Here is a 13,563-nt window from a genome sequence, read left to right as displayed (position 1 = left end):
CCAGCGGTTGTACCGCTCTCTGGAGCGGTTGTACCGCTGGGTCTTGTCGCTCACCAGCTTTGCTCGAGCGGTTGTACCGCTGCCTCCGGGCGGTGGTACCGCCACCATGCTCTGCAACAGCTGGGGCGGTGGTTCCGTCCATGCACCGCTCAAGTACCGCTCTCGCTTCTGGTTTGATGCGGTTCTTGGGCGGTAGTGGCCCGGTTGGTCCGGTCGTTCCACGATGACCGGTACCACCGGTGGTCCGAGCGGTTCTTCCGCTCAGGACTTAGCCACCCAAGAGCTCAAGGCCATGCGGTTGTTCCGGCCAGGCACCGCCCAAGTACCGGTCAAGCTCCTGTTTTGATGCGGTGGTTGTGCGGTGGCCAGGCGGTTAGTCCGGTTATTTTTCTTAGCCGGTACTACCGCCCCCTGGTCCGGTTGTACCGCTTGGTAGGGTTCTGCTGTTACACCGTGAGTCCCGGTTGTACCGGGACGAGGACCGGTTGTACCGCTGCAGTGCAAAATCGCAGTAACGGTTGGAATTGAGGGAGACTATATAAGGGAGCTTCTCCCACCTACCACTCCTACCTTTGACCTCTCTCACTCCACCATTGATGCCCTTCAAGCTCTCTTGCCCGATCTCTCTCTCTAGCCACTCAAACTTGTTGATTTGCTAGGGATTGAAGGAGGAGACCTAGATCTACACTTCCACCAAAGGATATTTGGTTCCCCCATACTTTCTTGTGTGGATTTTGTTACTCTTGGGTGTTTGAGCACCCTAGACGGTTGAGGTCACCTCGGAGCCATATTCCATTGTGGTGAAGCTTCGTGGTTTTGTTGGGAGCCTCCAATTAAGTTGTGGAGAGAGCCCCAACCTTGTTTGTAAAGGTTCGGTAGCCGCCTTCAAGGGCACCAATAGTGGAATCACGGCATCTCGCATTGTGTGAGGGCGTGAGGAGAATACGGTGGCCCTAATGGCTTCTTGGGAAGCATTCTGCCTCCACACCGCTCCAACAGAGACGTACTTCCTCTCAAAGGGAAGGAACTTCGGCAACACATCCTCGTCTCCACCGTCTCCACTCTTGGTTATCTCGTGCCTTTATTTAAGCAAGCTTACTTGTTTCATATCTCTTGCTTGCTTGTGTACCTTTCCTCGTTGCATCATATAGGTTGCTCACCTAGTTGCATTTCTAGACAACCTATTTTGATGCAAAGTTTAACTTGTTAAAGAAAAACTAAAAAATGTTAGTTGCCTATTCACCCCCTCTCTAGTCAACCATATCGATCCTTTCAACGGGGAGGTGCGGCGCGTCGAGGGCGTCCGGATGGTGGCGTCGGGGTGCGTCGGCGGCGTCCGAACGGGGCGGGGCAAAGACGGCGGCCTTCGGTGCTCCGGCGGCTCCGGCGTCGACGGTGCGGCGTCTCCGACGGAATCTAGGGGCAAAAATAGTGTCAAAAGGATGCGCCTCGGCGGGCTAAGAAGTTTTACAGAAAAAGGAAGGGTCAGAGAGGTCTATGGGCGACGAGTTGCTCCGGCGAGGTGCGTGGCTCCGGCGAGATGCGAACGGGCAGCGCGGCGGCTGTGAGCGGCGTTGGGAGAAGCGGGACGGCGAGGTCGACAGAGGGGGTCGAGGGGGTTTTATAGGCGAGGGCAGAGGGCTCGGGGTCGACGGATAAGCATTATCCGTGAGGGAGGCGGCCGGCGGTTGCGGGAGCGCGGCGGCGAGTGTCTATCCCGCGCGGTGCGGGAGCTTAAGGATGGCCTGACGGGTGGGGCCCGCCTGGCAGCGGCAGTGAGAGGAGGTGAGCGGGAAGGGAGCGCGAGCGGTCGACCAATGCGGGGGTTTTCGGGCGCTGGGGCGGTGGCCTTGGGCCAAATGGCCAGCTGGGCCGGCTGGCCTGGCGCGGCTGGCTGAGCGCGCGTGTCCCTGGGCCGAACTGGTTTCGGTCCAGGCGGGTGAGTGCGTGTTTTTTTACTCAAGACTAAAATGTCCCTAAACAATTCAAATGAATTTATAAAAACACCACAATAATTTCTAAAATAACTATGTAATATTTAGAGCCTAATGAACATTAACTTAAGCACAGAACATTTTGAAAATATTTTCCTAATGCAATTAATGCACTTTTTGCAAATAAAATAAATACCAATAAACTCCAAAACTTCAAATAATATTCAAAATAAATTTTCCCACTCTTTTATATTTTGAGGAAGTCATCTTATCCCCTCTCATTTGTTTTTCTCTAGTGGAAAAGATATTATTTGAATATTTCAAAAACTCCAAAAATGCAAAGAAATATGATATGCATTGAATGATTCCATTAACATCCAAATTAATAAAATTGGGATGTTACAGTGTGCGTGTGTGCGCGTGTGCGTGTGCGTGTGCGTGTGCGTGTGTGTGTGTGTGTGTGTGTGTGTGTGTGAGAGAGAGAGAGAGAGAGAGAGAGAGAGAGAGAGAGAGAGAGAGAGAGAGAGAGAGGGGGCTCCCTCCTTGCTCTTCTAATAAATCGAGAAGAAAAATATATGATGATCCATAACACCAGATAGGGTTGCTGCAATTTTCTCATTTTAGATCATATTATTTGTGTTGTTTGTTCAGCCCGTGACTGAATTTCTTCCTTCTATATTTTGCACGAATTTTCTGCCAACCCCCACTGTGTTCCAGCAAGCCCGTGGTCTAATTTGTTTGAATTTTTTGAAACCTATGAATACACTTCTGAAATTTTCAAATAAATAGACCACTGAAAACGCCGGTGTCTGAAGCCTGATTCCCAATCCCAAGTGCCGCCTCTATCCTGTCATCGTTGCACACGGTCATCCATTTCTTATCCACCTCATCCCGCCACAGGCCACACATCTCCGGCCACGCGGGACGCCCACGACCCCCGTCCGCCGTCCGATCTCGCAACCACCAGATCCCGCCCGTCCACTGCCCACCCAAACCCCTCTTCCTCTCTCCTCTTCCCAGCAGACCAGAGCCAGCCAAGCCAGCTCCGCACCACTCCCCACCCCACGCTCCACGACGCGCGCGAGCGAGCCATGGCCGCCCTCCGCCTCGCCTCCTCCGTCACCCTCTGCCCGGCGGCCGCGGCCGCGTCGCCCTCGTCCGCCGCCGCCGCGCCCCGCGCCGCCTCCTTCGCCTGCGCGGTCGCGCGCGGGCTCCCCTCCCTCCGCCTCGCCGCGCCCCGCCGCCGCCGCGGCGACCTCGGCCGGCCCAGCGCCGCCGGCGCCGAGGCCGCGGCCGAGAACTACGCGACCGCGCTCACGGAGGTGGCCGCCGAGAGCGACTCCCTCGACGCGACCGTGGCGGACATGGAGAAGCTGGAGAAGATCTTCGCGGAGGAGGCCATCGCCGAGTTCTTCGACAACCCCACCGTGCCGCGCGAGGAGAAGACGGCGCTCATTGACGAGATCGCCAAGTCGTCGGAGCTGCAGCCGCACACCGTCAACTTCCTCAACGTGGTCATCGACAACACCCGCGCCAGCCTGATGCCGCAGATCGTGCGCGAGTTCGAGACCGCCTACAACGCGCTCACCGGCACCGAGGAGGCCGTCGTCACCTCCGTGGTGCAGCTCGAGTCGCAGGACCTCGCGCAGATCGCCACGCACGTGCAGAACATCACCGGCGCCGCCAACGTCCGGATCAAGACCCGCCTTGACCCGGAGCTCATCGCCGGATTCACCGTGCAGTACGGCCGCGACAGCTCCAACTTCATCGACATGAGCGTCCGCAAGCAGATCGCGGAGATCACCTCCGAGTTCGAGATGCCCTCCGTCAACCTCGAAGTCTGATGCTTAGGTCCTCTTTTTTCTGCCGTCTCTATACATCTTCTTCTGTATCATTATTATCCGGTGAAATGTTAAAATACATAACTTGGTTCCAGCATTTGTAGTTTGTGTCAATTCCTTTTGAAGTTCACAGGAGAAAGTTCTGTATTATGTGTTGTGCAGAGGAGGGAAACCAACCTGCAAAACAGATTGGAACTAGGACCAAAGACGAAATGGGGACAAACTTTTCTGTTAGATTGTTGTCAGTAGAGTCAAGAGATCCATGCACACATATGCACTGCACAGCCTACATGCGTTAGTACATTGTAATTGTTAGAGCATCTCATCAGAAGTGGGATAGATTCAGTCCACATCAACACCAATGTCACTAGCTTGAGTGTATGCAGTTGCAATGTTTGCTGCATTAGGATTGTGTGCAGTCGAATAAGAATGTTCCTAAGCCTTAACTCCCAATCTGTCAGTGTAAACTAGGGTGAACTGCCAGTTATTCTATGAGAACTATCCACCTAACCAGTGATGGTTTTTCATTCTTTTGCAGTAATTGATGCGACAAGGATTTGCAACACCCAGTAAGGGCGTTGATCTTCTTCAGACCTGGAGATGCGACGGAGGGATTAAGGCATTCTTTTCTGCAAAATATAGTAATGACATAAATCATTTTTTCGGCAGGAGCCAGCCACTGTAATTTTCTTTTTTGCCTTTGTGCTGTTGAGATCTTGTAAAATAATATGCTCCAAAATACTCAACTATAGCAGAGTTGCTCCTCCATCTTCAGGCGACAAAGTTAACAGCGTGTAATGTATAGCTATGTATCCGACCGATCAAGTTGTGTGCAGACGTGTATAGCATGTGGCATTGCTATCAACTGGCAACCAAGATCATGTTGCATTCTGAATTTCCACTTCGTCGTGTCCATCCATGACTTAAAGCTCGAAAAGGCGTCAGGTGTGATTTGTTCAGCTGTTCTACTTCGGTTGCTCCTACAAATACGCAGTTCTGTGTCTTTGTCACTATGCTGTGTAGTTGTTCTGGAATCCCATCCCCAATCCGTATTGTGTCTTCCTGCATTGCTTAGCCATGGCCATACCCTTCAAAGGAGGTCTGTAAATTGTAATCGTGCATTGAGATAGTTCTGTAACTTCGGTTGGCAGGTTTCTGTCATCATCAGAGGTAAGGAATGTGGCTTCTGAGACATCTCGAAGATGTTTAAGCCCACTATATTACAAGACGTTGGCTCCTTAACCACTTGCCATACCTTCATAGGATACGGATAACACGTCCAGGCTGAGTGTTGTTACCATATCTAAATTAATGGAAGAATAACGTCACACCGGATCCGTGGCGCAATGGTAGCGCGTCTGACTCCAGATCAGAAGGTTGCGTGTTCGATTCACGTCGGGTTCAATACCCCCCGATCCTAATCCGGTTCCTTTTTTTTATTTATGCCTATTTAATACCACGCAAAATCCACCGTCCATCTCCCCAATCAAAGCATCCCAGCCGTCCTAAACCCCCTAATCTCCCCTCCCCTGTCCAGACCCCAGAACCTCTCCCTTCCCTGGCAGTGCTTGGGGCTCATTCTGAACTTGCATTCTTATGTGGCGTTGCTATCAAATAGGAAATGAAATCTAAGATCATGGATCTCTTTTGCTGCTTCTGTTGCTCCCAAAATTACAAAGTTTTGTGTTGTGTCAGTCTGCCTTGTCGTGTTTTGACTTCCCATCCCTTCTTTTCTGCACTTTTTGCTCGACTAACCACCAGACCATGACCACATCGTCCGACGTAGTTGAAATTCATGCGTATTATTTGTTCATTAGCACGAAACTTCGAAACGATTGTAAATTGTTGGTTGGTTGGTTCAAACTGCTTTACCACGTATAAACCACAAGACGAAGGAATCATAAAATATCATTCACTGAAGCTAGTTTTTTTTTTTGCGATGGAATTGAAGCTATTTTTGTTGCAGATATATTATGCTACCTCGAAAAGGCATGTGACTCCTCAGAGAATTTCAAACCCATACTCCCTCCATCCTAAAATGTAAGTCCTATTTGTTTGACTCTAAGTTAACTTTCTTAAGATTGAGAAACTTTATATAAATAAGTATCAATAATGCGAAATGCTCCTCGCAATTTTTTTAGATACATGCCAAAATGCACCACGAAATGGAGCACTGTAAGGCCGAGGCATAGCTCGAGGCCGGATGAGCTGATGCCGCCTTCATGGCCGAGCTCCTCAAGGACCCGCAACTCGTCACGAAGAACCGTGCGTTCTTCCATTCCGTGGAGGATAGAGCTACTCTTTTATATGTCTAGTTCTATTTAGTTTATCTTGATGCTTTAGCTAATTCCATGTCGATGTAGTGGTAATGTAGTAGGTAATGGACTGTTTAATTATGCTATGTATGATGTTAATGTGGTATTACTGTTCAATTATGCAATGAATTGTTTAAATTTTGCGTGGCAAAATTTTATTCGAGGAATTAAGGTTTGGGGATGGGCTAGTTGAGCAAAAAAATTAATTCCCCCCAAAACAAGGAATTAAACTATGGGATGAGGTAGAGATGTCCTAATTGTGATGAGCTAGTAGAGATTCCTCGCCAGCACAGATGAGAGGACAGTCAACTCGATGATCTACATGATCTCAATGGCGCATTACTTAATACTATGCCTATAAAATAGAGGAGAGAAACTCTTCTTCACGAGTACCACGTTCTCCCCTCAACGTATGGAGATAAAGAAACGCAAGCGCGAAGCAATTGTCAGTTCGGCGAAGCTCCGGCCGGTCGTAAAGCTCCTCCCGTAGCTGGGTAGCAGCAGCTTTGGGGGGAGGAAATGAAAGGCGGCTTTGTCGTCGACGGGCCGCTCTTGGTCCTGGGTCGTGTGCTCCTCCTCCTCCTCCTCCTGCCGGTTGCTGTTTGGTTCGTGCTGGACGTATCCCCGGTCCTCACGTACTCCGGCAGCATAATAACGGCCAGACATCTTCCCCAGGCCCAAGGTACGTACGTGAAACGGAGTCGCCGGGTGTAAAATCATGCCGTCGTTGTCGTCGTCTTGGTCCGCCCATGCATCCATCGATCTCCCCCCGTCTTCTTCTATCCTTCTTCATCTTCACCAGTTGTCAAGCTCCATTGTTCCACGTCTTCTTATTTCACCACAAGCTTTGTGTGATGAGTTGTTTCTCCAGGCACGGAGATTTCACGGTTTCAACTCTGTGCACATCGATCGAATTCTCCCCCGGTGTATATAATAGTGACAGAGTGTTGTTTGGTAATTGATAGCCTGTAGCAACTATGCAAAGGGCAAGTGGGTAGCGGATGCGAGGAGGCCGCTCTACTCCGGCAACGAGTGCAGGCGATGGCTGTCACGAATGTGGTCTTGCCGCAGGACGGAACGCACAGATTTCTCGTACGAGAGCTACCGGTGGCAGCCGCATGACTGCGAGATGCCCGACTTCTCAGGGCCAAACTTTCTGCAACGGTACGTGCTCCAATCATCTGCGCCCTTCTCCAATAGATTTTGCCGCGAAGACTCGTCGATCGTAAGTTGTAACATATCCATGGCGATGCCTATCGTAAGTTGTAACATATCCATGGCGATGCCTGATGACAGGATGAGGAACAGAACTCTGGCATTCGTGGGCGATTCGCTGGGCAGAGAGCAGTTCCAGTCCATGATGTGCATCGCGACAGGCGGCAAGCGCAGCCCCGAGGTTGAAGACGTCGGCCGGAGATACGGCCTCGAAAAGGCCCCGTCGCCGTTCAGTCCGGGCGGCTCCGCCTACCGCTTCCCAGAGACCAACACCACCATCCTCTTCTACTGGTCCGCCACCCTGTCCCAGCTGGAGCCTCTGACGGACGAGAGGAGGAGCTACGCGCTGCACCTCGACCGGCCGGCGCCGTTCCTGAAGGAGCACCTCCCCAGCTTCGACGCCCTGGTGCTCAACACCGGCCACCACTGAAACAAGGTGAAGTTCCGCAGGAACCGCTGGAGGCTGTACGACGGCGGGAAGCCGGTGGGGGAAGCGAACCTCAGCCGTGCGAGGGGCGCCAAGCTCCACAGCATCGCCAGGTGGGCGGACGCGCAGCTCGCGCGGCACCCTCGGGTGAGCGTTTTCCTGAGGACCATCTCGCCGGTGCATTTCGTCGGCGGCGAGTGGGACACCGGGGGGAGGTGCGACAGCACCGTCCCCTTGTCCGGCGGCAGCGGGGTCTCGCGGGATCGCTCGAGCGACCTGGCTGCGGAGCGCGCGGTGAACGGGACTCGGGTTAGGCTCCTGGATGTCACCGCGATCTCGCAGCTGCGCGGCGAGGGCCACATCTCTAACCATAGCACCAAAGTTCAGAGGGAGGTTTATGATTGTTTGCATTGGTGCCTTCCGGGCATACCGGATACGTGGAATGAGCTCCTTTTTGCACTGATGCAGTAACTGTAGATATGATGTATACGCTTCAGTAAATGTGATCTTTTTGTGTAGGGCACTCCAGTTTTTTTTAAATGAAATCCAATCCCATATATACGATGGTCTGTTCTCAGTACACATGGCAGCGTGGGGGCTAGCGATGAGGAGTCTTCGACCAAGGTGCACTGGAGATTAAGCAGTCATGGCACCGTTGCAGGCAGTGCGCACATGAAAGCAATCGCAAGGGTGCACCGCTATAGGAAAGAGGCAATGCTACTGCATAGTGGTGATGCGAGACAAAGAATTAAAACATAGCCGGTTGCTTCACAATATGAATACAAGTATGGCACATACATAAATTTGTTCAAGAAATACAATGTGAAGCAACTATTCAGATTTAGTAATCTACAACAAAATCAGATTTAGTACTCAAGGTTTAGGCAATGAACGGCCTTCGACAATTGAGTCGTTTCTTTTCTTTTCTGTAGTTTGACTGAACTTGTATCATGAACCATCGTCACCTAAATCTTTTACAAGAAAATGTTGATCAGCTGAAAGAACAGATCAAGAAAGCATCTCAGCTTATGTCCATGCATCTAATAAAATTCAAAATTGTCGATGGGCACACAACACGGTTCTTCATTGGAAAATAATCTATGAATTCGTATGGTGTTTTTCTTGTTTTAATTAGTACTCCCTCCGTCTGGAATTACTTGTCGGAGAAATAGATGTATCTAGATGTATTCTAGTTCTTGGTACATCCATTTTTGCGACAAGTAATTCCGGACAAAGGAAGTACATGACAACAAACTTTTTTCCTTTGAAATGGATACATGACAGTGAAAGAAAAACAATGGCTGATATTTAACAAACCTAGATTGATTTCGTTTTGGATCCACCGAGTAGAACTTGGGGAATAGGACCTGCGGGATGTGCCTTTTGATCCATCGGTTGATTGTCGTTTTGACCAGTTGGGGCGTATTGAAGCATTGAGAGACTTAGATATAGATTTTCGAGAACTGAAGAAGAAAGGGGCTTGCAATCTATGTGAGGAGCCTCCGCTGCCGATGACGATACGCGAGTGCCCTATTTACTTTGGTAATACGGAGCAGATGTCACCAAGAGATCATATCATAATTCTTACACATTTCTATTTGGCGTCCTCAGCGCCCGTTAAAGGCAATTTGACAAACCGGCGCACACCCCCTCCTTTGGCCTGGGCTTGGGCCATTTACGGTTTTGTTTGTTCTTTTCTTCAAACTTCAAAAAAATATGTGTAATTCTAACCACGACAACCAGCTGGGACACACCACACCTTATGTGACTACCTACCTTTTTTTGTGTGCAGCAACTTGTAACACTAAAAAGAGGACTCCGGTTTTTTTTCTGCTTTCTTTGGCCGGTTTTTCTTTGGGTTCTACTTGGTTTTTTTTGCACGGCAACTTGTAGCTCTAAAAGTTCATGGAGTTTTTTCAAATCTGTGAACTTTTTTTTTTCAAATTCATGAACTCTTTTGAATTTGGGAACATTTTTCAAATTCACACACTTATTCACAGCACGTGCTCGCAAGAGAAAAAATTGCTTGTTTTTTTTTTTGAAAAGAAAATCGCTTGATGGGTCTAATGATTAGTTCGCAATGTCAACCGAGAGCAGCAGTCGAGCGAGTTACATGGGCCACGTCCCACTAGGGGAGCGCCTGAGCGCCAGCTAGTCCTCGCGGTGCTTAAGGCGCCAACGAGGAGCTCTCTAATTCTTAGCTGTAAAAATTACTATGTGGTAATTTTTTGGATCTTGGATCCAATTTTTTTGTTGCGAATAGAGCACGAATAAAATTACATGTGTTTTCTGGAAAAGAAAAAAACACGCATCCACACAATCATCATCATTTTATTCATTCTTGGTAGGAGTACATGCAACAGAACGACGACGTGAACCCAGACTCACACAGATAGATCAACATATCAAGGGCAGCACCATGCATGCAGATTCTTGTGCCGCCGCATGCTTTGCTGCTACATGCATTACTAGTTAGGTATACATCATCTTACGTACGCTTTCCCGACGGCGGCTCCGTGGGGAGGCGGTGGCGAGGAGGAAGAGATGATTTCACCGCCTTCCACGACGACGAAGAAGGGGGCTTTGGCACCGGGAAGGGCTCTGTAGGGAATCTTGGAGGGAGCCGCCACACCTTGGCCGGTGCCGTCGTTGCTGAATCGACACCTGCTGCTGCTGATGCTGATGACACCGTGGTCAGCAGCAGCACCACTATCGCCGCCGCAACGACCCAGACCCACCGGCCACCAGACCTCGCCATGGTTGACCCGTCGGCTCTCTCGATCTTGATCGGTGTCTGCGTCAGGGGATGGATGATGGATCGACTCCACAAGTTCATTTGCGATCCTCTTGATTTATAGACGGCCGGTGACGTGAGATCTAAGTGCAGTGGTAATGGCGCGTCGTATAGGCATGTGCCTGCTGTTTGGCAAGAAAGATTTGCCAGTTAATTGAAATACGCATTCGTCAAGAGTCGGTGCATGCATGCCCGGCCGTATCCATGCAACCTGCCGTCCAATTTATTCACGCTCATTCCTAGTAGTATATAGCGTGATTCTTCATTCACTTGAACTGGTTTGGTTGAGCTAGTTAGCAGCCCGGCCGGCCGAACTCGCAATTAAGAGCATGCTTGGATACGTTTTAGAGGGTGCTTGGATACACGGGACTATTTTTAGTCTGACTAAAAATAGTCTTTTTTAGAGGCTAAAGTTTCAAGCACCCCTGACTAAAGAGAGGCTAAAATCTTTTAGTCATGGAAAACCTACTAAAATATGTATTAGCTCTCTCTCTCCTCATTTAATTCCTCTCTTTAGTTCTGGATTGGAGGGTTTGGAGGATAATAAATGCTCAATAACTAGATTTTAGTCTCTTTAGTATTTGGATCCAAGCATGGGTGAGACTAGCAAGTTTTAGTCCCACTACTTTTAGTCATGGGACTAAGAGCATGTCTTAGTCCCATGACTAAAAGTAGTGGGACTAAAACTTGCTAGTCTCACCCATGCTTGGATCCAAATACTAAAGAGACTAAAATCTAGTCTTAGTCCCATGACTAAAAGTAGTGGGACTAAAACTTGCTAGTCTCACCCATGCTTGGATCCAAATACTAAAGAGACTAAAATCTAGTTATTGAGCATTTATTATCCTCCAAACCCTCCAATCCAGAACTAAGGAGAGAAATTAAATGAGGAGAGAGGAAGCTAATACATATTTTAGTAGGTTTCCCATGACTAAAAGATTTTAGCCTCAAGACTAGTCCTAGCCTCTCTTTAGTCAGGGGTGCTTGGAACTTTAGCCTCTAAAAGAGACTATTTTTAGCCAGACTAAAAATAGTCCCTTGTATCCAAGCACCCTCTAATTCATAGTATGCGGACCTCTTTCGAGATGATCCTATGTAAGAGTCTAATGAAATTAGACCATTACCAGTCGTCAATTCGTGCATCCGGACGATCTAGGATAAAATGTACTGTAAGCCACTATTAAAATTGAGAAAGTAAGTACACGACTTTCTCTCATTTTCTCCCCTGCCTCCAGGCGGCTAAGGCAAACTCTCCCTTCCAGGCTTCATCGATGAGCCCAAGGATTCGTCTCCCTCTGCCTACCGTTCCGGTGGTCAGTGGCGGGGAGGAAAATTCCGGTGCATTCGCTCTGCTTAGTAGTTTAGGTTAGGGTATTTTAGTCCTCGCAAGTGCGGTGCTCAGACGAATGGTGGCGCTTCTTCTTCAAGTTTATCTTCGGGCCACCGATTCTCCTTGAGTTCGTCTGTCTGGACGTAGTCGACGGAGCTCCGAATAGATTCATGTCGTCTTTTTCGGGCGGTGAAGTTAGTGTTTCTTCTCATGTGGCGACATTTGGTGTCAGGTGCTTCAAATCTATGTAAGGGCTCGACGGCGACGACTGCAGCTCCAGGAAGCTGGTCCTTAGGGATATGTGCATGAAAACTTTTTGATTGTCATCGACAAGGTCAAGCCAGCTTCCTGTAGGCAGGGCCGGCCCTGGGCCATGGCAACAAGTGCGATGGCCTAGGGCCCAGCCCGAGCAGGGCCCATACCATGTGCATGTATAGTATATATTACCTACGTGAGAAAAGCGAGGCCAGCCCATTAGAAAGCGAGCAATTCATGCACGAATCCATCGCCCTCGCTGTGGCGTTTTCCATCGCTCTCTCGCACAAACACGCCGCCAATTCTAGATCAATTATTTGCTGATGATTCCCTTATCCTTATGAAAACCGATATAAAAAATGCAACCTTATTGAGACAGGTTCTAGATCAATATTGTGCAAGTTTAGGGCAGTTGGTAAGCGGAGCAAAGTGTAGCATTTTTTTTAGTCCTAATGTGAGTGTTGAAACAAAAGCAAATATTTGTCTGAGCTTAATATCATGTCTGAAGCACTTTCAGATAAATATTTAGGACTACCGGCTATGATAGGGGTGGATAGAAGTGACAGTTTTGTGCACTTGTTAGAGAGAATTATTTGTAGACTGAAAACTTGGAATGAGAAGCTTCTGTTATTGGGAGGAGTAAATAGCATAAAACTACTAGTTTACAGGCTAGGGTTTCAAAAAACTATGACTTTTTATTTTTTTCTCAAAAACCTACCAGTCGTGCGGTCCGTTGTTTCAAAAACCCAAACCCGCGGTGACTAGCGATTTAACCATTTTCCTGACCGCCTGGACCCACCTGTCAGCCCACGTGGCCACGCGCGCTCACGGCGCGGCCTTTGACGGCCGTTAGGCCGGCCGGTCCGGTCGGAACGAAAGGAGCCGGTCGGGCCGCACTCTCTCTCCCAGTCTCCCCCTCCTCTCCCCTTCACTACAAAAAAAAGACACATCCGTGACATTTTGGGCCGAACGAAATTTTTTTCTGTCATACATATGACACTTCTATGACGATAATTGGACAAAATCCGGTATCATCATAGATGTGGTGGGCTCCTACTTCTATGACAAAAAATCATGACAGAAAATGGGTTTTTCATCCTGGACGGGCCGGAGACACAGCTGCATGACATTCTTTGGGCCGTCCATGACGGAAAAAACCGTGGTAGAAGCGAGGGCAAGGAAAATTTCGGGGAGTTCCCGGTTACGGTGGGAGATCGGGGGCCGAACGATGCACGTTTCTCTCGTATACATACACGCGTGTGTGCGAGGCGTTGGCTCTAACTGAACCCGAGCGAGGCGTTGGGCTCTAACTGAACCCGAGCGATTGCACTGCAGGCTACGCGTTACTGAACCCGAGCGATCAATCGATGGCTGTTAACTGAACTGGATCGAGCGATTCCTTCGCTACTGCTGCTAACTGAAGCCGATCGATACTGCCTCTGGGATGAACAG

General features: G+C 49.3%; 1 protein-coding gene, 1 non-coding gene and 1 pseudogene across 2 annotated transcripts; all 3 read left to right on the top strand.

Moving 5' to 3' along the window:
• The first annotated feature begins 2,753 nt into the window (after positions 1 to 2,753).
• LOC123128356 (ATP synthase delta chain, chloroplastic) lies at positions 2,754 to 4,670 on the top strand. Its single transcript, XM_044548340.1, has 2 exons — positions 2,754 to 3,785; positions 4,314 to 4,670. Exon 1 carries the CDS (start codon positions 3,026 to 3,028, stop codon positions 3,776 to 3,778), a length of 753 nt encoding a protein of 250 aa, XP_044404275.1. The 5' UTR covers positions 2,754 to 3,025; the 3' UTR covers positions 3,779 to 3,785; positions 4,314 to 4,670.
• A 437-nt stretch (positions 4,671 to 5,107) lies between these two features.
• On the top strand, positions 5,108 to 5,179 carry TRNAW-CCA (transfer RNA tryptophan (anticodon CCA)). Its single transcript has one exon. It is a non-coding gene; the product is annotated as a tRNA-Trp (tRNA).
• Positions 5,180 to 6,509: 1,330 nt separating this feature from the next.
• Positions 6,510 to 8,370, top strand: LOC123130964 (protein trichome birefringence-like 16; annotated as a pseudogene).
• The last annotated feature ends 5,193 nt before the right edge of the window (positions 8,371 to 13,563 follow it).

The sequence above is a fragment of the Triticum aestivum genome, chromosome 6A (genome assembly GCF_018294505.1).
Source record: "Triticum aestivum cultivar Chinese Spring chromosome 6A, IWGSC CS RefSeq v2.1, whole genome shotgun sequence".
Classification (NCBI taxonomy): domain Eukaryota; kingdom Viridiplantae; phylum Streptophyta; class Magnoliopsida; order Poales; family Poaceae; genus Triticum; species Triticum aestivum.
This window is presented reverse-complemented; position numbering and strand designations above follow the sequence as displayed.

What these genes read in the sequence shown, in the direction of transcription:
- LOC123128356 (XM_044548340.1), top strand. Translation starts at nt 3,026, where the DNA reads ATGGCCGCCCTCCGCCTCGCCTCCTCCGTCACCCTCTGCCCGGCGGCC.